Source organism: Poromitra crassiceps (genome assembly GCF_964638095.1).
Source record: "Poromitra crassiceps genome assembly, chromosome: 5".
NCBI lineage: Eukaryota > Metazoa > Chordata > Actinopteri > Beryciformes > Melamphaidae > Poromitra > Poromitra crassiceps.
Genome location: NC_139642.1, coordinates 50,541,294 through 50,569,217, shown reverse-complemented (window position 1 = coordinate 50,569,217; position 27,924 = coordinate 50,541,294). Strand labels below are relative to the sequence as shown.

At 46.6% G+C, this 27,924-nt stretch overlaps 1 protein-coding gene across 1 annotated transcript in view; it reads right to left on the bottom strand.

The window, feature by feature from the left end:
• Positions 1–354: 354 nt before the first annotated feature.
• arhgap35a (Rho GTPase activating protein 35a) overlaps positions 355–27,924 on the bottom strand; it is an 88,099-nt gene continuing 60,529 nt past the window's right edge. The window contains exons 3-7 of the mRNA XM_083637974.1: positions 21,576–21,717; positions 11,737–11,814; positions 9,390–9,521; positions 5,572–5,677; positions 355–4,392 (exon numbers count right to left, since the gene is read on the bottom strand). Of these exons, the coding sequence (XP_083494100.1) occupies positions 3,921–4,392; positions 5,572–5,677; positions 9,390–9,521; positions 11,737–11,814; positions 21,576–21,717 (930 nt within the window). The 3' untranslated portion in view covers positions 355–3,920. The remainder of the gene's footprint in view (positions 4,393–5,571; positions 5,678–9,389; positions 9,522–11,736; positions 11,815–21,575; positions 21,718–27,924) is intronic.

Sequence of the window (27,924 nt, the reverse complement as noted above, 5' to 3'; positions counted from 1 at the left end):
CGGTACTAGTCAAAAGTTTGAACACACCTTCCCATTCACATTAAATGAGAAAGTGTATTCAAACGTTTGACTAGTAGCCTACTGTATTTATTTATTTATTCAAAATGGACATAGTGATTTGGAATGAACTTGTGTACTAATGAGTGTGTGGATCTTTTTTGTAATCTCAAAAACGCCCTGAAATCACTGAGGGGGGTTCTGATCCAGTGAATTTGATTTAAAAATACGGTATATATATATTTCTTGGGTCGTTCTCCTGGAAGTTGGTCAGGACTTTCTCCTATGCTCCATGATACGGATCTACACCAGTGTCAGCAGGTACAACAAAGAGACAGGAGTTTTACAAGATTTGATTTATTAACTATAATACAGATCACATAAGGCCTTGCTGTATACACCATTCCCATTGAGACAAATTACCATACTCAGCAAATAATGACATTTTTTTTGTTTGATGTATCTTTTCAGTTTACAGTACTTCATTACATTTTTTTAAACGATTTTCTCCCCCCCGCCCCCGTTACTTTGTAATATTGTTTTGTCATCTCTTAAATAGTGAGAGTGGTGGAGCCCTCTCCCTGGGTCAGGAAGAAATCATGCACTATACTGGGCTGGTCTCTCAACCATTCACAAAGAAATTGTTTAAAAAAAAAGGTGTATTTTTTAATTATTAAAATAAAACATAAAAAGAAAGATTTTTTCTATCACCATTGACTAAAGGGCAAAAGTGTTAGACCCCTAACGTACAAATAAACAACCAGTTGAATATAGTTTTGCTTGTTTCTCATTTTAACTTAACAGACATCTGTCGCCATTGTTGCAAAAGAAAAAAAAAAGAATAAAGAAAAGCAATGCAGCCACATATGATCGCTGAACCAAAGTCACATTTTTAATACAATTGTTTTTCCAATTGTCACTTTGCTTCCCATCTCTCCCCCTACCATTTTCTGCACAGTCTTTGGCTGCCTCACAGTCGGTTCAGTATTAACACATTGATATACACAGGGAACGCCACTGGTCGGCGTTCACACACAAGTACCAGTGGTCACCCCCTCCCCTTCCTCCATCTCCCAAATAATGAACCAAATCAACCATCCGTCTGCCTGTCTTCCCTCTCCTCTCTCTCACACACACGCACGCACACTTTCTCTCAGGATACGTCAGTGTGTGTAATCTGGACCAGCTAACGGTGCAACACGGGTATTGACCGCAAGGAGAACTGCGTATCTCTCCTTCAGGTTTGTTTGGATCACGCTGGTGTCTGCCGAGCACAGCATGCTAGCATGTTAGCTCAATCCCACATGCCCAAACAGACACTCTCAATGTATACACATTGAGATACACACAATATACACACACAGGTATATAGGTAGTGTTGGCCTATGGCATTAACAGTTTGGGGTAAGACTTCAGTGAATGGCGAAAATATCTTTTGTTTCAGGCATTGGGGACAGTCTGGGGATGCCATTCAGTGTCAAATTCAAACTGAATAAGTGACCTTGGTGAGTGTGTGCTCAACACAAACACAAGTTCACATGCACACACACACACACACAGTGTCTGGAGCGCACACAAACACAAAGATGCACACGCGCACACACTTCAAAAGCGGCCACAAGCAAGCCCCATCTCCCCGGTTTCTACGGTAACAGCAGGCTGGGCCGTGGAATTCTGTAATGCTGCGTTCCAGTCATGCAGACTGATGAATGGACTGTCTGTCCTGTCTGCCATCTCTCTTGGACAGGGAAGGACTGGGACGTAGCCTGGCACAGCGGCAACACTCTCACCCAATTACATTTGGCGTCCAACAAGAATAGATTTGAGTCTCGTTTCCGACGTCATAAGAGGACCGTGTGCCCACGCCTGGTGCAGTGGTTACAACTATTTCCCAATGATAGCGTATAAACCCTCCCATCTGTCACACAGCTTGAGCCTTGCTTCCAGCTACGATGTGCCGTACAATGAGTCTGGGAGGTGGGCACACAAAGACTCCGATCCTTTAAAAATGGCCGAGTGCTTTGGTGTCCACAGGGAAGAGGACCATAACAGAAGAGAGGCAATATGCAATGTGCCCACCCAACGTTACTGCATCCATGCTGTGTGGCTTCTGGCTTGACAGCATGGATCTATACATCCACATGGTAATCTCCACAGAATTGTAATGGATTTAAAATAGGGTTCTTTTATTTACACTTTGCACCTCGACGGCACTAAGTTCTTTTTTATAAGACATCCAACGAAGATAAATGTAGACAATCGCTCCTACATGACGATATGATGCTATAAAAACCATGGTAGGGAAATGGTGCTACGCCCATGCAGTAGTGGGTGTGTGAGGTCATGACTGCAATACCCATTTCTTCCTCTAGATGTCAGCGGTGTGCTCCCAGAGAGAGAAAGTAGGGTCGACTGACAAATAAAGTGAGTGTGGCTGTATCGATTATGGCAGCTCCAACATCTCCAACGACGTGCCTTAAAAGTGCTCAGAAAAGTGCTTCAGAACAAGGTCCTTGTTATCAAAATCTTTAGCGTCGACTCTACTGGCAAAAACCACCACAGGTTGAAGGGAGCAACATGTCAGGGGGAGGTCCAACTGATGTTATACACACTAGCTACCCAACAGAGGATAATTCAGACAAAACACCGAAAATGCATACTTATATATACACACACACACACACACACAGACAAGCACACACCAAGGCCACTCATTAACTGATGTCTATATTTCTCTGTGTTCCCTCAAATGAGATTAGCACATTAGAACAGGAAAAAGAGAGGGATCATGAAACTGCATAGAGCAACGATGACGACGATAAATATAGAAATCCTCTTTCAAACACTGACCAGTGCGGAGTTGCTCGGATGGTCGGGGTATTAGGTCGAAGTTCAAACAGAGAGAGAGAGAGAGAGAGAGAGAGCGAGCGCAGATCCGGTTGGTTGAGATTTTTACTTTTCTTTTTCCATCCTCGGTGTACTGTCTCAACTGAAACTGAATGTTGTGTGTGTGTGTGTGTGTAGCACAGTGTGTGTGAGGGGTTGATCGACAGGAATGTGTGAGTGTTAGAGGACAGAACATTCTCCTGGGTGAGTGGGCGGGCATGTTTCTCGTCAGAAAAGTCCTCTAGACACTGTGGTCGAACACGCTCGGGTTGAGGACTCGCTCTCTGTGCCCCAGGCAGTACAGTAGGCAGGCAGGCCGGCTGGCAGAGGGGCGCGCAGGCCGCCATGACTCCCGGCACCGTGACAGGTCGAGGGGGGTCGAGCGGAGCAGAGTGGTTGTCGGGAGGCACACTGGCCCCTGGGTGTGTGTGCGTGTCATTTTTTCGTGTCTGTGTGAGCGAGTGTTTGTGCGGTGAAGCAATCCAACAAGATGGACATTCACAGAGTTCACACTCCTCCTGTGTTTCTACGGGGAATTATTTGAGCGTTACTCGCTCCACGAGTCCCGTTGGCAGCGACTGGCACCACCGCTCTTTCTCTCTCCACTTGTATGTGTGTGTGTGTGTGTGTGTGTAGGGGGGGTCTTTATAAGGCAAGGAGGGCAGGTCTAGATGAGGTGAGATAGAGAGGGAAAGGGATAAAGTGGTCAAGTTGGGAGGAAGATCATACTGTTGTTTCAAATGCTCTTCAGTCTTCCCCCTGCTCTGTGTCCATGTTTCTAAAAGCAATGGATGCAACAACAACAACAAAAAACTCTTCTCCCAAACATGTAGGTTTCTCCCTATACATACTGCATCTCGCTCACTCTCTCCTAGCATCTCTTCCTACCTCCGGTTCTTGTTTCAATTTCTCTTCTTCCGTCACTTTCCAAAAAAAAACCCTTCACAATCTCCTCTTCTGAGCCCTCACATCTCTCTGAATCTCAGTCTGTCTCTCGTTTTTTTTTCTTCCCTCTCTCTTTCCCTTGATCCCTGGATTCACAGCGTGTGTTGTTCCGTGGGGGGGTGGTGGGGGTGCAGCAGGGCCGGGATGGGGGACTGGGGGGTAGCGGGTGGAGAGTGCGGCGGGGACTGATGCCGATGGTGGTGGAGGTGGTGGTGGTGGATGGGGGGGCCGTAGTGCGGGATGACAGGCGGGGTGGCGGGCATGACGTAGGGGGCCGGGGAGGGAGTGGGGGAGGACGAGTAGCCTCCGGCCATACAGGAGTAGGCGGAGGTTCCTCCCCCAGAGGAGAGCGTGGCGCTGGGGGAGCCGGGCAGCCCGTCGGCCAGAGGCTGGTTGTAGAAGAAGTAGGAGCACTGCTGGATGAAGCTCTCGATGATTGTCTGGTAGGTGCGCGTGGCCGTCAGGGCGTCCATGGTGATGAAGTCCGGCCTCATCAGCGTGGGCCAGAAGCAGATGGACAGGTTCTCACTGGTCATCAGGTTCGACCTGTTGTTCTGGCTCACCCTGGGGACAGAGCGGAGTGACACATTTGATGACCAGACACCTTACTTACTTTGTACAGGAACTTTGGTCACATTAGGGAACCTCCAAATGATTGGCTGCTAATTATTTGAGCGGTGACATGACACAGGCTAAATTATTACAAAGGCTTTATACATGTACAGATGTTACCCGTTTCAAAATACCCTATTGCTGCTAAAGTGCTGCTGTGGTGTGGTTATGTAACTGTTGGATTTGTTTCTGTCTGTTTCATTTCTTGTCCAACAAAATGTCAAATGAAAGCGGAGAATCCACAGATTTGAATGGTATTAGTCTCATCACTTTATGACCAAATCTCACTGTGAACTAGCAGCCGAAGATAAACACTTACTGCTGTGACAGGCGGCAGGAAAACGGTACTTTGAAAAACAGGTAAGAGCTGTAATATAGCATCAAATAAGCTGTTAATAACATCTGGGCTCTCTGTTTTATTTATTCACAATGGTTGTTCCCATCTTTCCAAACTTGGTGTTTCTGACAAACTTTTTTTTTGTAGCACAGTGAGTTGTCAACTTGTGACCCGTCACAGATAACACTGTTAAATAAAGCATAGCTAACTGCATTAGAGAATTAGAGACCGTAACGACGTTAGGACTATACAGAATGTTTGTAGTCAAGTTGTCCTTGCCTTATACATTCACAGATAGTGGCTACTAGCACAATTCAGTTTCCACACCTCCACTTCACATGATGTGACCTGAGATCTGATCCGAGAGCTATCACTCACACTGAGTAAAAATCCCTTCACATGATGTGACTTGAGATCTGATCCGAGAGCTATCACTCATACTGAGTCAAAGCCCCTTCACATGATGTGACCTGAGATCTGATCCGAGAGCTATCACTTACACTGAGTCAAAATCCCTTCACATGATGTGACCTGAGATCTGATCCGATAGCTATCACTCAGACTGAGTCAAAATCCCTTCACATGATGTGACCCGAGATCTGATCTGAGAGCTATCACTCAGACTGAGTCAAAACCCTTCACATGATGTGACCTGAGATCTGATCTGAGAGCTATCACCCCTGCGTGTCAGCGTGCTGGTTTTGGTGATGTCACCCGCGGGTCACTGGACTGGGTGAGCAGCAGTGTAGTCAGCGAGGCTGTCAGAGGCGGTCTCTGACCTGCCACTCACTCACTTGCTCAAGTGGCTGTTGACGTATTTGAAGACCTCGTAGTTCTCCTTGGGGAAGCGACGCAGGATGTCCTTCATCGTCTGGAACCGCTGCTCCCTGTCAGTGATCTCTGAACGGCGGAGGACAGAGAAGAGGAGTTAGAGAAGGAAGGAAAGGGGCTGAAAGGGAAGAATAGGGAAACTGAGGACAATATCTCAAGGGAGTGTGAGCAGAGAGGAGAGAGAGACGGGGAGAGGAGAGGAGTACAATGGAGGACACATTGAACAGCATAGAGAAAGCAATTGGATTCAGCTCAGGGAGAAATCCGTGCAGAACACGGTGATTTCATCCCTACAACAGTTTGAGTTTCACACATCCCAGTGAGAGAGACACACACACACACACACACACACACACACACACACACACACACACACACACACACACACACACACACACACACACACACCTCTGATTTGGAGGGCTCACAAAGGCCACACACATCCCATGACAAATAAGAAATGTACTGCATATACTCCCGTCACGGTGTCTTACAGATCACAACAATGTTCGCAGTTACTAAAAACACACACAGGGTGTGTTGCGGCTGATGGCAGCGAGGAGGAGTGAGTCAGAAAAGCTGACGTCACCAGCAAACACAGTCCATCCTGTGTGTGTGTGTGTGTGTGTGTGTGTGTGTGTGTGTGTGTGTGTGTGAGAGAGAGAGAGACCAGCACTGAGCCCTGCAGATGTTCTCTTCCTCTTCACACACAAACAAAATTTACAATCCAAGAATCTGAGTAAGAATTCCCACAATGAGGTCAGCGTGTTGTGTATCAAAAACAGATTGAGCCGGAATGACGAAACAGTGCAGCCCCGGTCCCTCCTGCAGTCTCTATCCAGCGTCAGTGATCAAACTGAGTCGAGATGAAACAATATGAAAATTTCATATCACGATTATAGTGACGAACATTATTATCACGTCATCAGTATTATCACGCCGTATTGTTAAAATGTGCTGAAAATGTTCAAAAAGTACTAATACACTCACAGCAATCATTTCACCAAGTTTTATATTGAAAATATATGAAAATGTTTTTGTCTGTGCTTGGGTCTTGTTTATTTTAAATGCTGCCATGATCTCAAGTGACTACCTGGTGAAAGAAAGGTTCAATAAAAACTCAGACCCAAAAAGGATTGATACGCTCACTGAAATCATTTCTCTCTCACGTCTGCATCTGGGAGACGGTTGCCAACTTTGGTTGATGATGGACAGTAGTTACCATGTTTTTCAAAGTGTACGGTTATCGTAAGGAATTTGATCACGGTTATCATTAAAACCGCTTATCATTTTATCCCTAAAACTGAGTATAACTTAACTCACAGCATCAGTTCCTTCTTTCTTTCTTTTTTCTTCTTCTTCTTAATATATTTTTTCCCAGATTTCTTATCCCATTTTAATCCCCCGTTAGTGCTAATTTTTTATTTATTTATCCTGGTTGCTGCGCCACCCTCTGCCAATCTGGGGAGAGCCGAAACTGGCTCCATGCTTCCTCCGAGACATGGGCAGTAGCCAGCCGCTTCTTTTCACCTGACAGGGGAAGCTTCACCGGTAGGACATAGCACGTGGGAGGATCACGCTATTCCAACGAGTTCCCGAACAGGCGCCCCTAACAACCAGAGGAGGCACCACATCAGCAACCAGGATATTGCATGTTTTGGTGAAGGGGTTCCTATATGAAGGAAACCCCCAGGGGGCATGGGGAGAACATGCAAACTCCACACAGAAAGGCCCTTTTGACGACCCCACCTGGGCGGCGGGCACTCGAGGACATGTGGACGGGCACGCACTCCTTCAGCACCCACAGTGTCCCAGGTGGGAATCGAACCCAGGACCTTCTAGCTGTGAGGCGACAGTGCTTACCACTGCACCACCATGCTCCTCCAGTTCCTTCTTTCTGACTTGTTTTCTACTAAAAGCATCTACCTCTTTCTCTCCCTCTCTTGCTAATTGATTAATTGTTGCAGTTAAGCTCTCCTCTAGGAGAAGGAGAGCCAGCACACAAAATGTCCTTTCGTTAGATTTATTCCAGTTTTCACCAGGTACAACACGGACGTTTCAGCCTAACGGCCTTCTTCAGCGTGTCTTCTCCTGTGCCGTGCACCGGAACTTTAAAAACACCGGTGAGTGTGCTCGCTACTGGCTGATTGCCAGTTTGTTTGAACATAGCTCTCCTCTATGACAGTAAACTGAATATCTTTGCGTTGTGAACAAAAGACATTTGAAGATGTCTTCTTGGGCTTTGGGAAACACTGATCGACATTTTATGACATTTGATACAAACAACAAATCGATTAATCGAGAAAATAATCATCAGATTAATCGACAATCAAAATAATCGTTAGTTGCAGCCCTATAACATTGTGAAATAAGCTACAATTCTAAAATGCCAAGTGCAATTTGCTATTTCCTACAGACCTAAGGCTTTCAAATTGGGTGTCCTTGCCTCTAACTCCACATTTTCCTTTTCACTCTCTCTCTCTTCTTCTTCTCTTCCATCGTGCCACAGACTGCAGGAGCTTTATCAGGTCTCTGTCATAGCTGAAGGGTCTCGCCGGGGCCGTTAAAAACACGCACGCACACACAGAGCTCATTGAGTGACAGCAGCCTTCCGTCCTCGGGCTAAATCTCTCTGCCGCGATGCTCGACTAAGCTCCGCCTTAAATCTCCGTGCAGAGAGATTACAGGAGACAGAGAGCGAACGAGAGGCAGCGGAGAAAAGAGAGGGACACTCGTTTATCTAACATGACTGTTTTCTCATGACTTCATCCAGAGACGCTGCTATCCACAGCGGCCCCTGCATCCCTGCATCCCTCCATCATACACCATCACCCCCCGCCCCTCGCTACCAAGTCCAAGTGGCAAATCCAATTCTCTCCATGGACGGATTTAGATTGCAAGAGTTCTGCTTGTTAGGTTAAAGAAAAGTTACAATGAAGGGAAAGAGGGATTTAAGGCCCAGTCCAATGCACCTCGGATCTGACTGTGTGCAGAACATCTTCCCACAGGCCACACCCCGCCATGCGCTCACAGGGCAGCCCAGAGCCAGGACTTACTTTTTTCATGTTTTATTTTCAGTTATTTGGAACACAAAGAACAAAAACTAACAAACTCAGACACAGGGGAAAAAAGAAAAGCCACACACATATATGAGATTACAACGTGGTGCTATCAGCCACGTGAGCTGCTTATGGGTTCCCACGCAAGGGGACGGGCTCCATGAGAAATCAGTCGGGTGAGTCACCCGTCGCCCCTTAACCTTGTCAAAGTAGGCCAGAAACAGGTCCCAGATAGTTGAAAATCTTTTCAGTGAGTTGGTTGTCAGGAACCTGAGTCTCTCCTTCCGTATAACTGAGACCATGTCCGTCAACCACAGCTGAAAAGAAGGTGGAGAGGGGGACTTCCATTCCTTCAGGATGAGTCTCTTGGCAAGAGTCATCCCCTGTGTCAAAGACTGTTGCACAGCCTTAGGGAGGAGCAAAGAGGATTCCGAGCAGCTGAAGGGTTATTTTGTAGGCCTTAAAGTACCAATCAAATATTTTTCCCCAGAATAAAGAATCCAGATAGTGAATGGAAAAACCAAAAAGCATGGGAGAGCATGCCCTCTAACAGCTGACACCTATCACATAGTGAGTGGCGAAACAGAAGCGAAGATCTTGTGCAACCTATGCTTGGAATAATGAAGACAGTGAGCTACTTTAAATTGGAAGCCCCAGGACTTACTGAAGGCATTCACCAGGCCACACCCCCCATGCCCTCACACGGCAGCCCCAGGACTTACTGAGGGCCCCCACCAGGTCAACCTGCACGCCATAGGGCACCAGCGGCTCAGGCAGCTCCGAGAAGAATGCCTTCATGGCTCCTGCTACTGTGTTGATGGTGAAGTCTTTCTCCACCAGGTCCAGGTTGTAGTCTGACAGAGAGAGAGACAGAGAGAGAGAGAGAGAGAGAAAGACGGGGAGAGATTAGAAGCGGAACAAAATTCATTTTCTACAAAATCAAACGCATACCTCAATACCTCAACTTCAAAGCACACACATACCTCAACACATTAACTTCTAAACTGCACACATACCTCACATGCGTACACACCGTAAAGAAAATGCATGTGCACACACACAAGGTCAAAACAGGTCTGCTTTCAGAGTCCATGTCACACTTAAAACAAATATTCAAACCATCGTTGTGGATGTTACATTTGGGCATTTTGCGAATTGATAAACTGCAGCCAATTACTGCACAGGTTTGAGTGGGGAGATGTCCTGGCAACCTGACGATTCTGCCAGCTAGCTCATGTTTCATTTGCTGTGAATCCAGTGGAATGTGAAATGGTCTGTCAATGCCAGGCTAGTAGGGAGAGAGCCAAAGATAACTACTACTGGTGTACCAGTCTCTCTACTCCATCGTGCTGGTCTTCAGATCAATGTTGTGTACGAGCGAGAATGTGTGTGAGAGAGAAACACAATTTAAAAAATAATTTTCTGATTTAAAAAAAACAATAGCGTACGGGAGAAGCAAAGAGGAAGAAAAAAAGCATTGCAGATATGGTTGGCGAGTTCTTGAGCAGGCGTAAGAGAGCTTCTGTTTCCAAAGTGCAGTACTTCAGATGCTGCTTTCTCCTATAAGGGCTTATCATTAGTCTTTAGGGAGCTGATGAAGTGCCATCTTCAGTATGGCTATGAGACACCTGTGCTGTGCTATAGTTTCAGCTGTAATTGTCTTGTCCCATTGGCCTCTGCTCAGGTTCAGAACGACCCGACACAGGACTTCAACTCTGATTACCTGAGTCGGACTCAACCTCAACCAGGCGTGGACACACGCATACACTCGTGCACACACACACACACACACACACACACCCCTTCTTGCTCTGCTATCTATCTAGCCAGCGAGCATGCTTCATTAACCAAACCAATCTGGAGGTAATTAACTGCACGCACGCACACGCACACACACACACACACACACACACACACACACACACACAGAAGATTGAGGAGGCAGCTCTACGGACTAAAGAAAGTGAAGGCCAATTCCCTTGGTGGGATTAATGTATCCAGATGTTCCCTGGTTAGTGAAGAGGATCCAGCCTACAACAGGCTTATAGATAGACAGGAGACACACACACACACACACACACACACACACACACACACACACCCACCCACACACCCACCCACACCCACACACACACACCTTCATGGCCTTTTCCTTCACACCCAGCATGTAAGACTACAGATATACGTTTGAATGCGTCTCAGACATAGCATTTGAGAGTGTGCACGTGTAAGGGTGTGCATGTGAATGCGTCTCAGACATAGCATTTGAGAGTGTGCACGTGTAAGGGTGTGCATGTGAACGCGTCTCAGACATAACATTTGAGAGTGTGCACGTGTAAGGGTGTGCATGTGAATGCGTCTCAGACATAGCATTTGAGTGTGCACGTGTAAGGGTGTGCATGTGAATGCGTCTCAGACATACCATTTGAGAGTGTGCACGTGTAAGGGTGTGCATGTGAATGCGTCTCAGACATAGCATTTGAGGGTGTGCACGTGTAAGGGTGTGCATGTGAATGCGTCTCAGACACAGCATTTGAGGGTGTGCACGTGTAAGGGTGTGCATGTGAATGCGTCTCAGACACAGCATTTGAGAGTGTGCACGTGTAAGGGTGTGCATGTGAATGCGTCTCAGACATAGCATTTGAGTGTGCACGTGTAAGGGTGTGCATGTGAATGCGTCTCAGACATACCATTTGAGAGTGTGCACGTGTAAGAGTGTGCATGTGAATGCGTCTCAGACATAGCATTTGAGAGTGTGCACGTGTAAGAGTGTGCATGTGAATGCGTCTCAGACATAGCATTTGAGAGTGTGCACCGTGTAAGAGTGTGCATGTGAATGCGTCTCAGACATAGCATTTGAGAGTGTGCACGTGTAAGGGTGTGCATGTGAATGTGTCTCAGACATAGCATTTGAGAGTGTGCACCGTGTAAGAGTGTGCATGTGAATGCGTCTCAGACATAGCATTTGAGAGTGTGCACGTGTAAGGGTGTGCATGTGAATGCGTCTCCGACATAGCATTTGAGAGTGTGCACGTGTAAGGGTGTGACTGTGCATGTGAAGTAACGCACCTTGGTCAAACTGTCGCATCATGCTCTCCATCTCTGCCTTGTTCCCACTGACCCTGTAGATGCCCTCTGTGGTCAAACCTGATGAGGAGAGAGAAGGGGGGAGAGACAGAGAGAGGGAGGGAGAGAGAGAGAGAGGGAGGGAGAGAGAGAGAGATTGGGGTTATTAGCTCAATGTGCTTTCCATCAATTTGCCATGTGACAAGTATCACGTATTGGCAGTAGCCTATCAATCCCCTCCTGTCTATACTGTAATAAGAATGGTAGCTGCAGGAGCCCTTTGGTATAATGAATATCATAATAGAGTGTAGAGAGGGACTCTGCTGGGTTGAAACGGCAGAGTCATTGCAGGCTGCTGTAATGGCCTCCCCCCGTGTCCCCTACCATCTAAACACACTATTAGCACTATTTATTAAAGCCATAAAGCACTCCTGCAGGCCTAGTCAGAGCCCAGCCGGTGCCTTGTGACCAACTGAGGCTACCAGAGCTCCTCCCACATTCAAGTGACTTGATGGGCCTGTGGGTGTCAACCTAACTCCCTGCTTCTCTCCTAGTCTTCCCTTGTTCATATCCGCCACTCATCCATCTACACCCAGTCACGGAAAAGGCAACCATGTGAACAGAGAAAAAGAATGAGATAGAAATGAAATAGAGGGAAACAGTCTGAGCAAAAGGAAAAGCACAGCTCACTTAATTTTGGTTCATCCCTCCCCCCAATTAAACAATTAACTTTTTCCTCTACATGTATCTTTCTCCTTACTCCCTTTCATTCTCTCCATCTTCACACTTAGGTGGGGACTCAGGGAGACAAAGGCCGATCCAGAGGGAGCGGCAGAGAGAGAGAGAGAGAGAGAGCGAGATAGAGAGAGGCAGGGAGGATATGAGAGAGCTCTCAGTCCAGGCATAGAGCATCGATCTCCTCCTTCACCAATCAATTATCCACAAAAGCTTTTTCAGCCAGACACCAGTGGAAACAGGGATGGAGGGAGAGATAGAGAGAGGGGAGCAGTGGAGCAGATGGGGAGAGAGAGATAGAGAGAGAGGGGAGCAGTAGAGAGAGTGGGGAGAGAGAGATAGAGAGAGGGGAGCAGTAGAGAGGGAGTGGGGAGAGAGATAGAGAGAGGTGAGCAGTAGAGAGAGTGGGGAGAGAGAGATAGAGAGAGAGAGAGAGAGAGAGAGGGGAGCAGTAGAGAGAGTGGGGAGAGAGAGATAGAGAGAGAGGGGAGCAGTAGAGAGGGAGTGGGGAGAGAGATAGAGAGGTGAGCAGTAGAGAGAGTGGGGAGAGAGAGATAGAGAGAGAGGTGAGCAGTAGAGAGAGTGGGGAGAGAGAGATAGAGATAGAGAGAGAGAGAGAGAGGGGAGCAGTAGAGAGAGTGGGGAGAGATAGATAGAGAGAGAGAGAGGGGAGCAGTAGAGAGAGTGGGGAGAGATAGATAGAGAGAGAGAGAGGGGAGCAGTAGAGAGAGTGGGGAGAGAGAGAGATAGGGGCAAAATAGGAAAAAGCAGCCACGGATGGGAGCGATAGCGGGGACACATAGGAGTGAGGGTCAGATTGATGAAAGGGAGAATGAGGTAAAAAATAAAGGGGTAAGATAAGGGAGGATATATGGAGGGATAGGAGCTGAAAACAACAGCAGAGAAAAGATGGAGGTGGCAGGAGAATGAACTAACAAAACAAACTAAAATCAGTGGGGAAGCCTCTTCCGCCTTCAGCATGGGACCTAAGAGATTTCATTTAGCATTCATTTTCCCATTGACCTTTCTTAAAATCCTTATAAAGAGTGTTGTACATAGGCAAAAAATTAAAGTGATTTAGCTATATTCAGAATCACAAGAGACCATATGAAATCTTATATAGCATATAAAAGAAAAAAGAAAAACACAAACACCCCCCTTCCCAAGTGAGATCTTCTATGGTCTGTTGTGATTCTGAAGGTAGCTGAATCACTTGGTTTTTCCAAGTAAAACTCTTTTCATAAGGATTAAAAAAAACATCTAAGAGAAAATGAATGGTGAATGAAATCTCTTAGGCCCCATGTCGAACCAGGAAGAGGGCGTGACTTAGGCACTCCATAAAGATGATTTTGGAGAGATGATTGGAAAGGTGAACTCTCACTCGCCCCTCTGTCCTTTTCCTCTGGGGTCAAACCAAACAGGAGCACTTCCTGGGGTCAAAGTAAATATGAGCGCTTCCTCTGGTAAACAAACGTCCTATCTGCATCCTCCAACTACGTCCCTTGTAGCCCGGACCTTTTCTAATAACCCTCCGCTCGTTTCTTACGCCATTAGCAATCACAGCACAAACAGATCTCATATGACCCGTTAACACCGTTATCGCTCTCTGCGCTCCCGTCATCATGTTCTGCACACACATGGATGGTGCAGAAGGCTACAAATACAGCAATGATATTCTCTGTTGACTTCACAGCTTCAAACAGTGCTCAGGGCGGCCATTACCATCACTCACTCACTCACACACACACACACACACACACACACACACACACACACACACACACACACACACACACAGAGTGTGTGTACATCAGCCCTCAGTTCTCAGTCTCTATCCGCATCGTTCAACTAGAGTGTCTGAACCACAGAAGAGAATGCAGGGAGTGTCATTTCCAGAAACTTGACAAAGGGGACTAGGTTTGTTAGTAACGTTCTCGCCACCGTTCCAGAAACTATTTTTGACAAGAAGTTCCCAGACGATTGGTAGGCAGAGCTCTGGTAGGCAGAGCTCTCCAACTGTCTGGGAGGCGAGACTACATCAGCGCTGATCCCAGTGTGTCTCCCAGGGTTTGGCAACCAGAGGCTGATTTCATAGGTCACCGGGGAGACGGGCAGTCGCTGGGCGCTGCCCTTTACGTCGCTATGGAGGCTGCTACTACTGCCACAACACATCCATCACCTCTGCACCCACGGGCCCAACTCACTGCAGCTACCACGCCCACGGGCCCAACTCACTGCAGCTACCACGCCCACGGGCCCAACTCACTGCAGCTACCACACCCACAGGCCCAACTCACTGCAGCTACCACACCCACAGGCCCAACTCACTGCAGCTACCACGCCCACAGGCCCAACTCACTGCAGCTACCACGCCCACGGGCCCAACTCACTGTAGCTACCACGCCCACGGGTCCAACTCACTGCAGCTACCACGCCCACAGGCCCAACTCACTGCAGCTACCACACTAACAGGCCCAACTCACTGCAGCTACCACGCCCACAGGCCCAACTCACTGCAGCTACCACACTAACAGGCCCAACTCACTGCAGCTACCACGCCCACGGGCCCAACTCACTGTAGCTACCACGCCCACGGGCCCAACTCACTGTAGCTACCACGCCCACAGGCCCAACTCACTGCAGCTACCACGCCCACAGGCCCAACTCACTGCAGCTACCACGCCCACGGGCCCAACTCACTGTAGCTACCACGCCCACAGGCCCAATTCACTGCAGCTACCACGCCCACGGGCCCAACTCACTGCAGCTACCACACCCACAGGCCCAACTCACTGCAGCTACCACGCCCACGGGCCCAACTCACTGCAGCTACCACGCCCACAGGCCCAACTCACTGCAGCTACCACGCCCACAGGACCAACTCACTGCAGCTACCACGCCCACAGGACCAACTCACTGTAGCTACCACGCCCACGGGCCCAACTCACTGCAGCTACCACACCCACAGGCCCAACTCACTGCAGCTACCACGCCCACGGGCCCAACTCACTGCAGCTACCACGCCCACGGGCCCAACTCACTGCAGCTACCACGCCCACGGGCCCAACTCACTGCAGCTACCACGCCCACGGGCCCAACTCACTGCAGCTACCACGCCCACGGGCCCAACTCACTGCAGCTACCACGCCCACGGGCCCAACTCACTGCAGCTACCACGCCCACAGGTCCAACTCACTGCAGCTACCACGCCGTTAGAGAGCTGCATGGAGACAGAGAGATACCAACACTCCCTACGTACTGATCGATTTTGATAGCCTAGCTGCTTTTCTACAGGCTCACAAAGTATTGCAATTACACAAAATACCACATCCAGGCCAATAATTATCCAAGGCCCATAGAGGGAGGGAGCTACGGAGCATGAAGAAGAGGAGCGACAAAGACGTTTGGAGATGGAGCTAGTTTTGATTCTGCCAAAACTATAAATCTCCAAACATTAATATGTATTTCAACAGTTCCGCTTGGTCTGTGGGTCTCACATTTTCAAACATGGCGGCCAGTGTCAGTAGTACTATACAGTTAGAGCAAAAAAGGGGAAATTGAAGATTCAAGGTTTGTCAGATGGAAACGGGGCTTTCATAGGATAAGCACTGACATTTAGACAGACAGAGGATGACAGACAGGAAGACAGGAACACTGGGTTTGGGGTTTAGGTCACAATGTATTTCTGGTGGAGGTTGAGGGGGAAGGGAAGGATGTGGGTCAAAGCTACAGGTCCAGGTCCGCCTCATATCGTCACTCACTATCAGCAGACTCTGTACTGACTGACGACGTGTGCACGCTATACACTCGTTTCCTGTGACTTCCATTATACTGAGAGATTGCAGGCGCAGAGAGAAGATAAGTAAAGTCTGATTTAAATAATACATTGTAACTCATTTCCCCTTCCACTCGCAACAATCCACTGTATCTGTGTGTTATTCCAAGTGTCTGTGTCTGTGTTCTTGTGTGTCTGCGGCTAAAAACAAAAGACTGTACTTCTGTCCCCAGATTATCATTGGTAACTATAACTGTTGATTATCATCAAGAGTTAGAACAAAACACGGTGAAGCAGCATTTTCGTGCAATACAATGCAGACCAGGGAATAACCTCCCAGATGATATCAGACAAACCACGACTGACCACTTGACTGTCAAAGCTTATTTTACACTGTCTACTCTAGTAACCTGTAATAACTACTTTACCTGTATTATTCTATTTTAGCCTATTTTATGTTTATTCTATTAGCTCTGGAACTATATATATATATTTTGTATCATTATTACTTACCGGTAGTGGGCTTTATTTTACAAAATGATTAATCAATTGGCATAAACCTATATTGACAAGGATCGTTTCTAAGAATGCTTCATGATCTCATCAAAATAGATTTTTCCTTTTGAAAGGCAGAATTGAGGGAGTTCAGTCTCCGCATTTTATAGCACTCTATAAAATCTAATTATAGCACTCTATACATATTTTGTCCAGTGATGCCAACAAAAGGTCTTTTAAGTTGTGATGATCTTTTTAGATGTAAGGCACACTTAAGTGCATACTGGTTGACAGCGTCACTAGTTTGAGAATGACTCAAGTCATTACCAAGAAGTAACAAACGTCAGGGGATTTGACTTGATTTGATTCTTTGAATGTAATGCATTTTGATTGTTCTTTCATATGAATTTCACCTTGCTCACTTTGTAATCTTTTTATTTCTCTACGCTCTTTCCTTTCAATTATTTTATGTGAGGCACTTTCAATTGCCTCTGTGGATGAAATGTGCTGTACAAAATAAACTTGCCTCGGATCTGACTTGTTGGATGTGTGAGGCAGCTCTCTGTTTTGCCAGCACATACACACGCGCAGACGCACACACACACACACACACACGCACATCACGCACACAAACAAACAAAACACAGGAACAAGCAGAAAAGAGCTGAGCCCAAACATTCTTCCAATTTCCTACTATGTGATATTGATCGGAGTGAGGGAGCTATGGGGCAGAACATTACCACCAAGAGAACTGGCCCACTGGCCACTGGCGGCAACAACAACAGCACCACACACCCACACCACCCACACACACAGCAGGAAAGAGGGAGGAGTGAAGCCAAGTGAAGGTATTCAGAGAGACACCGAGGTAGAAGGAGGAACGGATGGGGAGAAAGAAGGAAAGAAAGAAGGGCGTGGCAGGGCTCAGTAAGGAGGAGAGGAAACAGAGGATCATGAGGACTACTTAGTGAGGACAAGAGGCAGGAGGTGCAGGTAATCATGTATGTAGCCTCTGGAGGAGCTGTATACCCTGATGTGTGTGGGAAGGGAAGGTGTGCAGTGCACGTACATAAATGCACGCATATTCAAGGACCCTTTCTCTATTCAGGGACGCAGACATCCATACGAGCCATTATCATGGCTTGGAGCTCCGGCGAACAACATCCAAACAGAACAAGGTGATATCTTGCCATCTAGAGTCTAGCTGCCCCTATACTCCAGCACAGATCTAGAGTCTAGCTGCCCCTATACTCCAGCACAGATCTAGAGTCTAGCTGCCCCTATACTCCAGCACAGATCTAGAGTCTAGCTGCCCCTATACTCCAGCACAGAGCGAGGCCTCAGTAACCCGCTGACGCGGTCTTTAATCAGGACACAGATTACAGTGGAATGCATTGGCAGAACATGTCAATAAGCCACTGCGATGCCTCCACAAACTCTCTCCAACACAGGAAAACAAGCTACTCAATGGCATTTAAACCTCCTACAGTATGGAAGCCTGGAAGGCAAAGAAAAGATGGGTAATGCGTGTGTGTGTGTGATTCCATTAACCGTTAGTAGAGCGCAGAAATGTACAAACAAGGTTCCTAAACCTGAGGTTCTCAACATGGGGTCCGGGGACCAACAGTGGCCCTTGAGGTGGGGGGTTTCAGGGGATCCTGCATCATTTTTTTATTTACAAGAAGTGAAGTGAACACAATGAAGGAATGTAGAAGAATGACTATTTTGGTCATAGTTTCACTGTTATCTTAGAGAAGAGAAGAAGAATGCCTTTATTGTCATTGATCAGTTGAACAACAGAATTGAGTCACTCCAGGGAGAGGCAAGACGCTGTGTCTGTGCGCGCGGCCATGTTAACTCAGGAGTATCAACCCTAACATACATGTATTTGATGGTGGGAGGAAACCGGAGCACCCGGAGGAAACTAGGGGTGGGAATCACCAGATGCCCACGATACGATACTGAAACGATACTTGAGTCACGATACGATAGTATTGCGATACTGCGATATTTTCGATATTGCGATATATTGAATATTGCGATATCTCGATATATTGCGATTTCTTACTTTTTCAACTGCAAATGATGTCCTCAAAGGAAAACTTTGTCAACATCTGGTTTATATAAGAACAATTTTTCAGTCTGTACATCTGACTTCAACCATTTTATTGCAGCAACATTGTCAAGTAGACAGACCAACAACTTTCATAAAGTCATGTCATAGTTGCATGCACCTGACAAACCGAACTGTTTGTTACAGTCTACTTACAGTCCACCTTAACTGGATGTGTGTGTGGACTACTGTACTTATGTAGTTTTTGCAACTTCACTTCACTTACACAAAACATCTTGTGCAGCCCATTCAGTAACTGGGGAATTTGTAAATTACTGTTATGACAAAACTGTTACTTTTAAAACAAAATGAAAATATGCTACCATTTGTTTACTGCTGGCCTTGGAACTAAAGTTTATAGTAGCCCGGTGGCCTGGCATGGCCTGCAAAGATTTTTTTTTTTTTTGCTTGCAATATCGATACTTGGCGTCCAAATATCGATACAATATCGTCAGGCAAAATATCGCGATATTGTGGTGTATCGATTTTTTCCCCCACCCCTAGAGGAAACCCACACAAACACAGGGGGAACATGCAAACTCCACACAGAAAGGACCTGGGACGGACCGGGGTTCGAACGCGGGACCTTCCTGCTGTGAGGCAACAGTGCTAACCACTGAGCCATCGTGTCGTCTCCCTACCTACAGTAGAGATAGTCTTGGGATTCTGGACAAAATCATATCTGCCAGTGGACATATTTCTCAGATTTGGGCCAGAGACAAAATCTAATGAAATGGGGGTTCACTAATCTGGACTAAATGAGGGTCATTAATATGAAAAAAGGTTTAGAATCACTGTCTTAAAACACATACGATCAAAAACAACATATTTACATTCAAATTAGGGGTAGCTGTGGGTCAGGAGGTAGAGCGGGTTGTCTACTAATCACTTGGGATAAAAGAGGTTGGCGGTTCGATCCCCAGCTCCTCCAGTCGCATGTCGAAGTGTCCTTCTAACCCCAACATGCTCTCGATGGCTGCACCAGGTCCTAGCTTGCCGCCATCGGTGTATGAATGTGTGTGTGTGAGTGAATGGGTGAATGTAGGCATTGTAAAGTGCTTTGGATAAAAGTGCTATATAAATGCAGTCCATTTACATTTACAAATCTAAATATAGCCACACACACACACACACACACACACACACACACACACACACACACACACACACACACCTATGCTGCACTAGCCAAGTCTCTTATGGTTTAGTGTAACAGCTGGTGGCTGAGTGAGAGGCAAGCTGGCAGGCCCAGGGCAGTGGGACACCAGAGGAGCCTGGCGAGGGGGTTTGGCATCTGGGCACCAGAGTAGCAAGGTTAGGAGGAGGCTAGCCAGCCCCATCTGTGCACCCAGCCCCAGAGGAGAGGAGGGTGAGAGTTACAGTGAGAGTGAGGAGGGGAGAGGAGAGGACGGGTGGTGTGGGTGGCTGGTGGCAACAGACTGAAAACCTGTAACAACACTGCACTGACCCACACTTGGTCCAAGCCAGCTTTATCACTGAAAGCACATGAGAATATTTAAATACATGCATACAATCAGAAGCTGACCTTGGAGCTTTCACTTGGCAACAATTGGGTGCAATTTGCCACAAAATCTTCAACTGGATCAATAAGTCATCAAAGGTAGCAGGGAGGGTAAATAATTACATAAATAAGAAAGCTGCTCATCCGTGGTTGTTCATACTTAATTCTGGTTTATTTGGTGAGAACACTATTTGAGTTACGGTAGTGAAAACTGAAAATCCGGTTATTAAAAGTAAACGCACCTTCTTGGTCCCAGAGGTGCCCACATATAAAGCCCACAGCTCGTGCAAACACTACCATTTGTCAAAGCCATACAAAGAATAAGGGAGAGCGAAAAGAGAACACGGGTGCGTGTGCATGCCCGCACACGTCACGTGCACGCCCGCACACGTCACGTGCACAAGTGTGTGCGTGTGCATGCCCGCACACGTCACGTGCACGCCCGCACACGTCACGTGCACAAGTGTGTGTTCGCTCATGGGCACACAGAGACAAAGGCAGCATCTGGAAGTGAAGAATATACTCTAGGTAACAACAATCCCAGCAGGGCTGAGGATAAGAAAACAAATCAAGGACAGTAAAAAAGAGAAAGGAGAAGTGGAGACTGGAGAGAGGCAGGTAAAATAGCAGGCAGTGGAGAGGGTTCTTTGAAATCATTCTGACATGCATACTTATACTGGATGTAACGGTCTATACGGTGTTCTACTGAGTGGGCTAGCTCCTAGCTCTGTTTGTGAAGCCAAATGTGGAAGTAACTTTGCATTCTTTCGAATGGCCTGCAGGGGGCTGCAAAGGAGGTCCGGTTACATGCAAGTGAATGGGAACATGGCCATACTTCTTGCTTGATTTATGGCCTCACTAAACACTTTCCTAATGAGTTTACGGTCTCAATCGCTAGTTTCAAGTCTTCGTCAATACAGCATGATGTTCATTTTGTAAATGATGGGCCCATTTCGAATAAAATAAACAATAGAAAAAACATTGTTTTGGGGGCGCAACAGGTCGCCTGTACAGTCCTCCAAATTCGCAAATAACCAAGATGGCGACGGTGAAAATGGCAACCTCAAGCCTTCAAAACGCGAGTCCAAAAACCAATGAGTGACGGCAGCGACGTCCATATTTTAACAGTCTATGGTCCTATTGGATGATACATGGCTGTCTGTAGTCCTTACACAGGACACGTCCATCACACGCAGTCTTACCTGTGGTTTCAATCAAACGGATACACTTCTCAATGAAGACGGGGATAGGCCGCTCAGGGGTGACCACGTTGACCAGTGGCACGCCAAAGTAGTTGCTTTCGATGGGCTTTGAGATGGAATGCCTGGGTTTGTGCCGCTGTTTCTGAAAAAGAGCCAGAGGAAAAGAGCGGTGGGAGGAGGAAGAAGAAGAAGAGAGAAAACACATCAGAATGTTTTCTTTTCGTTCTATTATTTCAGCCTGGGCACTGACGGACGCTGACACTGCTGACACACACATTTCAAAAATCACATTAAGTACGTTCAGGGGACTGGCAAAGAGGCATTGTTCTTCAACCGGTCTGGAATTTAGATGGAGCTTATATGAGACATTATGTTATTATATTAGTATCTACTTACTTACATGAGTACCCACTAGGGGTGTCACAATATATCGTCCCACGAAATTTCGCGATAGTAAAACGTCACGATATGTATCGTTGAGATGAAATCTCATATCGCAAAAAAAAAAAAAATTTTTTTTTTTTTTAAATAGACTAAGAAACGTCTTTGTTTGTTGAAGTTCAATGTGTGGAAAGTAGTTCAGTTGAACAAGTCTCTGAAGAGACACATGAGAAGTTATACAGGAGAGAAACCATTCAATTGAGTTTCTGGCAAAACTGTTTACTTGACAGGAAAAACTGAAGATGCATAAAAAATAGATTAAGAAAAGTCTTGTTGTTTGAGTTTGAAGAAAAACTGAAGATGCATAATGAGAATTTATACTGCTGAGAAACCTTTTAGTTCAAAGTAAATCTAAGTGACGGTGTAACTCATTCTATTTCAAGATAAGCCTTATCTCCAATCTCATGTTTTTTCTAGTTGTTATTGTAATAACAATTTCCCACAACAGCATGTTTTGTATTTGTGCATTTCAAATAAAATACTACTTTTCCAGTCATATATTGTCATTATTCAAGTTTAAAAAAATATTGTTAAAATCGTATCGTATCGTATCGTTATCGTGAACCCAGTATCGTGATACGTATCGTATCGTGAACTGAGTGTATCGTGACACCCCTAGTACCCACTGGTGGTGAGTAAAACAAAAAAGCCAAAACACACACACACCCCCACACCAACGCACACACCCACACCAACGCACCCACACCCACACCAACGCACACACCCCCACACCAACGCACACACCCCCACACCAACGCACACACCCCCACACCAACGCACACACCCCCACACCAACGCACACACCCCCACACCAACGCACCCACACCAACGCACACACCCATCCAGCACATTCTTTCAAACCTTAAACTGATAAGCAATCATACATTCCTGTCTTGAGCCCCGTGGTGTGCGTCAGTGTGATATACATCTCTGTTCCACTCATCGCTCCGTTCTCTCTTTTTGACATTCTCTCTCTCTCTCTCTATCTCTTTCTGTTATCTCTACTGCACTGCAGCCCCCATTATAATCACACGTCTTATTCAGTCTTTCATTATACTTTCTAACTCCTCTTATTGCGTTAAGAGACCTCTGATACACTCCTACGACATTCTCCTCCTGCGTCGGTATGGTGGAGGCAGCAGCAGCAGCAGTAAATTGTACTGTGCTTTGATAGTGCTCAGAGGGAATGTTTGCTAGGCCCCATGAGGCCTGGATCTCTAGTAAGTCTGTCAGCCCCCTGAGACCCGGCCCCGGCAGGCTGGGTGGTGAGGCAGGGATGCATGGTTGGCTGGGCACAGACTGTGTGGAGCAGTGCGGGCCTGACAGACAGACAGACAGACAGGCAGGCAAACAGGACAGACAGGCAGAGTAACAGACACGACAGACAGGCAGGGGAAGGGAGCACTCATTAGAGAGAAGGCGCCTGGCATGCCCTCTGCTCCAGATAGCGGCCTCACTGCACTCCAGCAAACACGCGCATATACACACGACTCAAAGTAATACTCAAGAAAGCACTTGTTAAAGACCAAGTCGATGAGCAAAGAAAGATATTTTGTTATCTGTTATTTATCTCTCAGCTCTTTTAACGGAGTGCCTGGCTCTCTTCTTTCATTAGATTGCTACCTAGGATTTCTTTCCATAACAACCTACGTGTATGGATCGTCCTAAACCAGCTACAGGCGCATAACGTGTGCACTGTGCACAAAAGCATGCACACACACACACACACACACACACACACACCGGGGTTTAATTGAATAAAAAAGGCGGGTAATAGGCGTGACAATACAACACAACAGCATCTCTGGTGGTAGAGAGCTGCGCTGTCATCATTCACTGGCAGCTTTGTGTTTAGCCCCGAGTAACAGTTTTATCATTTATTTGTGTGCTATCACACTGACTTTGCTGTATATCGATGCCATATCTCAGCTTAGCAGACTGTCTCTATGCCCCCCTTCTCTCTCCCCTTCCCTCCACCCTCTCTCTCTCTCTCCCTCCCTCTCTCTCCTTCCCTCCCCCCCTCTCTCCCCTTCCCTCCCTCTCTCCTTCCCTCCTCCCTCCCTCTCTCTCTCTCTTCTCCCTCACCCTCTCCCCCTGCAGTTCTGCCTTCTGGCCACTCCTTTTTAGTTGCTGACTGAGACAGGATACGTCGCCAGCGCTGAGAAGACAAAACAGACCTCGACCACACAAGACAAACAAAACGCGTCCTTAATAATAACATACAGACATGCACGGTGCACGTTTACATGACAGACCCACACACAACAGCTACACATCAAAGAGGAGAGAAGCCTGCATCTCCATTGAAATTCCTATTTCTCCCTCTCCATACATTTTCTCTTTCTGTTCTCCTGTTCTGTTGTCTCTGCCTTCTTGATTCTCTCCCTCTCTTGTTCTGTTGTCTCTGCCTTCTTGATTCTCTCCTCTTTCTGTTCTCTTGTTCTGTTGTCTCTGCCTTCTTGATTCTCTCCTCTTTCTGTTCTCTTGTTCTGTTGTCTCTGTCTTCTTGATTCTCTCCTCTTTCTGTTCTCTTGTTCTGTTGTCTCTGCCTTCTTGATTCTCTCCTCTTTCTGTTCTCTTGTTCTGTTGTCTCTGTCTTCTTGATTCTCTCCCTCTCTTGTTCTGTTGTCTCTGCCTTCTTGATTCTCTCCCTCTCTTGTTCTGTTGTCTCTGCCTTCTTGATTCTCTCTTTCTGTTCTCTTGTTCTGTTGTCTCTGCCTTCTTGATTCTCTCCTCTTTCTGTTCTCTTGTTCTGTTGTCTCTGCCTTCTTGATTCTCTCCTCTTTCTGTTCTCTTGTTCTGTTGTCTCTGCCTTCTTGATTCTCTCCTCTTTCTGTTCTCTTGTTCTGTTGTCTCTGCCTTCTTGATTCTCTCCTCTTTCTGTTCTCTTGTTCTGTTGTCTCTGTCTTCTTGATTCTCTCCTCTTTCTGTTCTCTTGTTCTGTTGTCTCTGCCTTCTTGATTCTCTCCTCTTTCTGTTCTCTTGTTCTGTTGTCTCTGCCTTCTTGATTCTCTCCTCTTTCTGTTCTCTTGTTCTGTTGTCTCTGTCTTCTTGATTCTCTCCCTCTCTTGTTCTGTTGTCTCTGCCTTCTTGATTCTCTCTTTCTGTTCTCTTGTTCTGTTGTCTCTGCCTTCTTGATTCTCTCCTCTTTCTGTTCTCTTGTTCTGTTGTCTCTGCCTTCTTGATTCTCTCCTCTTTCTGTTCTCTTGTTCTGTTGTCTGCCTTCTTGATTCTCTCCCTCTCTTGTTCTGTTGTCTCTGCCTTCTTGATTCTCTCCTCTTTCTGTTCTCTTGTTCTGTTGTCTCTGCCTTCTTGATTCTCTCCTTCTCTTGTTCTGTTGTCTCTGCCTTCTTGATTATCTCCTCTTTCTGTTCTCTTGTTCTGTTGTCTCTGCCTTCTTGATTCTCTCCTCTTTCTGTTCTCTTGTTCTGTTGTCTCTGCCTTCTTGATTCTCTCCTCTTTCTGTTCTCTTGTTCTGTTGTCTCTGCCTTCTTGATTATCTCCTCTTTCTGTTCTCTTGTTCTGTTGTCTCTGCCTTCTTGATTCTCTCCTCTTTCTGTTCTCTTGTTCCGTTGTCTCTGCCTTCTTGATTCTCTCCTCTTTCTGTTCTCTTGTTCTGTTGTCTCTGTCTTCTTGATTCTCTCCTCTTTCTGTTCTCTTGTTCTGTTGTCTCTGCCTTCTTGATTCTCTCCCTCTCTTGTTCTGTTGTCTCTGCCTTCTTGATTCTCTCCTCTTTCTGTTCTCTTGTTCTGTTGTCTCTGCCTTCTTGATTCTCTCCTCTTTCTGTTATCTTGTTCTGTTGTCTCTGCCTTCTTGATTCTCTCCCTCTCTTGTTCTGTTGTCTCCGCCTTCTTGATTCTCTCCTCTTTCTGTTCTCTTGTTCTGTTGTCTCTGCCTTCTTGATTCTCTCCCTCTCTTGTTCTGTTGTCTCTGCCTTCTTGATTCTCTCCTCTTTCTGTTCTCTTGTTCTGTTGTCTCTGCCTTCTTGATTCTCTCCTCTTTCTGTTCTCTTGTTCTGTTGTCTCTGCCTTCTTGATTCTCTCCCTCTCTCTCGTTTCGTGAGCGGGGGGCATTCGGATGGAACTAGGTGACGGAGGAATTTGAAACATTCCACTTGCTGGCTGAGGGGTTTTTAAAAAAGCTGCGGGAGAGAGAGAGAGAGAGGAAATGTTTCCGGGCCTCGCTCAGGGAGGGCGAGAGAGAGAAAGCAAGGGAGCGAGAGAGAGAGAGAGAGGGAGGGAGAAAGGACAGAACAGAGAGAGGTAGGAGGAGAGCAAGGAGTAAGAGAACAATTCCACGCAGTCAGTCATGGCTTGGGGTAAAAGGGTGTTTTAAGAGGGACTCGGAGTCTAGTTTCAATTATTTGTTCCTCCCCGTCATGACTCAGAGTGGTAGACATTGCCCTAAGCCTAAAGTCCAGTCCAGGCAACTGTTTACACTACATAAACCCAAACCATCACCATAAAACCATTAACAAGGCCAACTGAAAAGCAGACTGTGTGTTAACCCTGACCTGTCACTATTGGGAATGTCTGGCTCTACACTAACCTCAGGTCATTGCTACAATGACCGTCCCCAAAACGACCCAATCACCCAATAACAGGTCAGCTGTCCTGAGGGGGATTTCAGCCTGCAGCAGATTCAAAATGGAGGCTTTATCTACAGACAGCTGCTTAAGGAACAGGTGACGGAACCTAATCACTTAGTAAGGGCCCCAAATTAAGCCATAATGGTCTAATGTGGATATGCAGACCCCAAACCAGCCCAGCAGCACAAGTCACCATCACTACTGATTACCAGGGTAATGATGAGTGACACCAGCTGATATGAATCTTGCCTGCTTCATTTCTCTTTATATGTTTTGAAATGTCAACGTATATCATGTGGAATGTGGCACTTTATTGGCTGATGCCCTTGTGTCTTCACTAGGTCACCCTGCTGCCCCATATTCCAGCTGTCCCTGGGTACAGTAGTGTACGCTACAAGCTATAAGTCAGTGTTAGCATATTATTATAGCGGGGAAGAACGTAGTGGAGGCAGAGTCAGGAGCTAAGGGAGGAGAAGGCCTTCACTGAGCTATTGGGACATCACAGCCGAGTGTGTGAGAACATTAATCATCCCTTTCCTCCTGACAGCCATGGTAATCTCACACACACACACACACACACACACACACACACACACAGCATTAACTCCTACTCAGGTGGCACTTGTGTGTCGGGCCTGGTGTGTGAATGAATGAATACGCTGATACGCCTAACAGTGTAAGGTCAAATGTAGCTCCACGACACGCCTGAGACGAGCGCAGCAGAGAGGAGGAATTAACTGATACCTGTGTGTGTGTGTGTGTGTGTGTGCTACACCTCCATCACAGAAGAGAAAGGAAAGACACACATGAAGAGAACATGGTGGACTGGGGAGAGGGAGAAACATGGTGGCAGGAAGAGAATGACTGAATGTGACGGGATGACAGGAAGGAAGCAAAGAGGAAGCCAAGCCAAGAGGGAAGAAGGGCAGTCTGAAGAAAGAGTGTGCTGAATAGGGGTGTGGGTCTTTGGCTATCGCACGATTCGATTCGTTTCTGATTCCTGGGGTCATGATTTGATTCAAAATAGATTCTCGATTCTAAATGTGTGCCGATGTGTGCCAAGTGTCACATTTTTCACATGTTGTCCCAGGCTGAAATAAATGTGTGGCTTTCGATCGCTAACATTTTTTAGGTTAGCAGGCTAACCATTTTTAGCCTAAAATTGTTAGGCCATGTGCCTTTACGCACAGGTGAGGCGGAGGCACACTTTGATCCACGTTCAATACAGTGGAAGGCTATAGATACAGTACAGGCATAAATCACATTGTCGCTTACCAAACAGAGTATGGTGGAGCTTCACAGACAACATAATGTAAACTA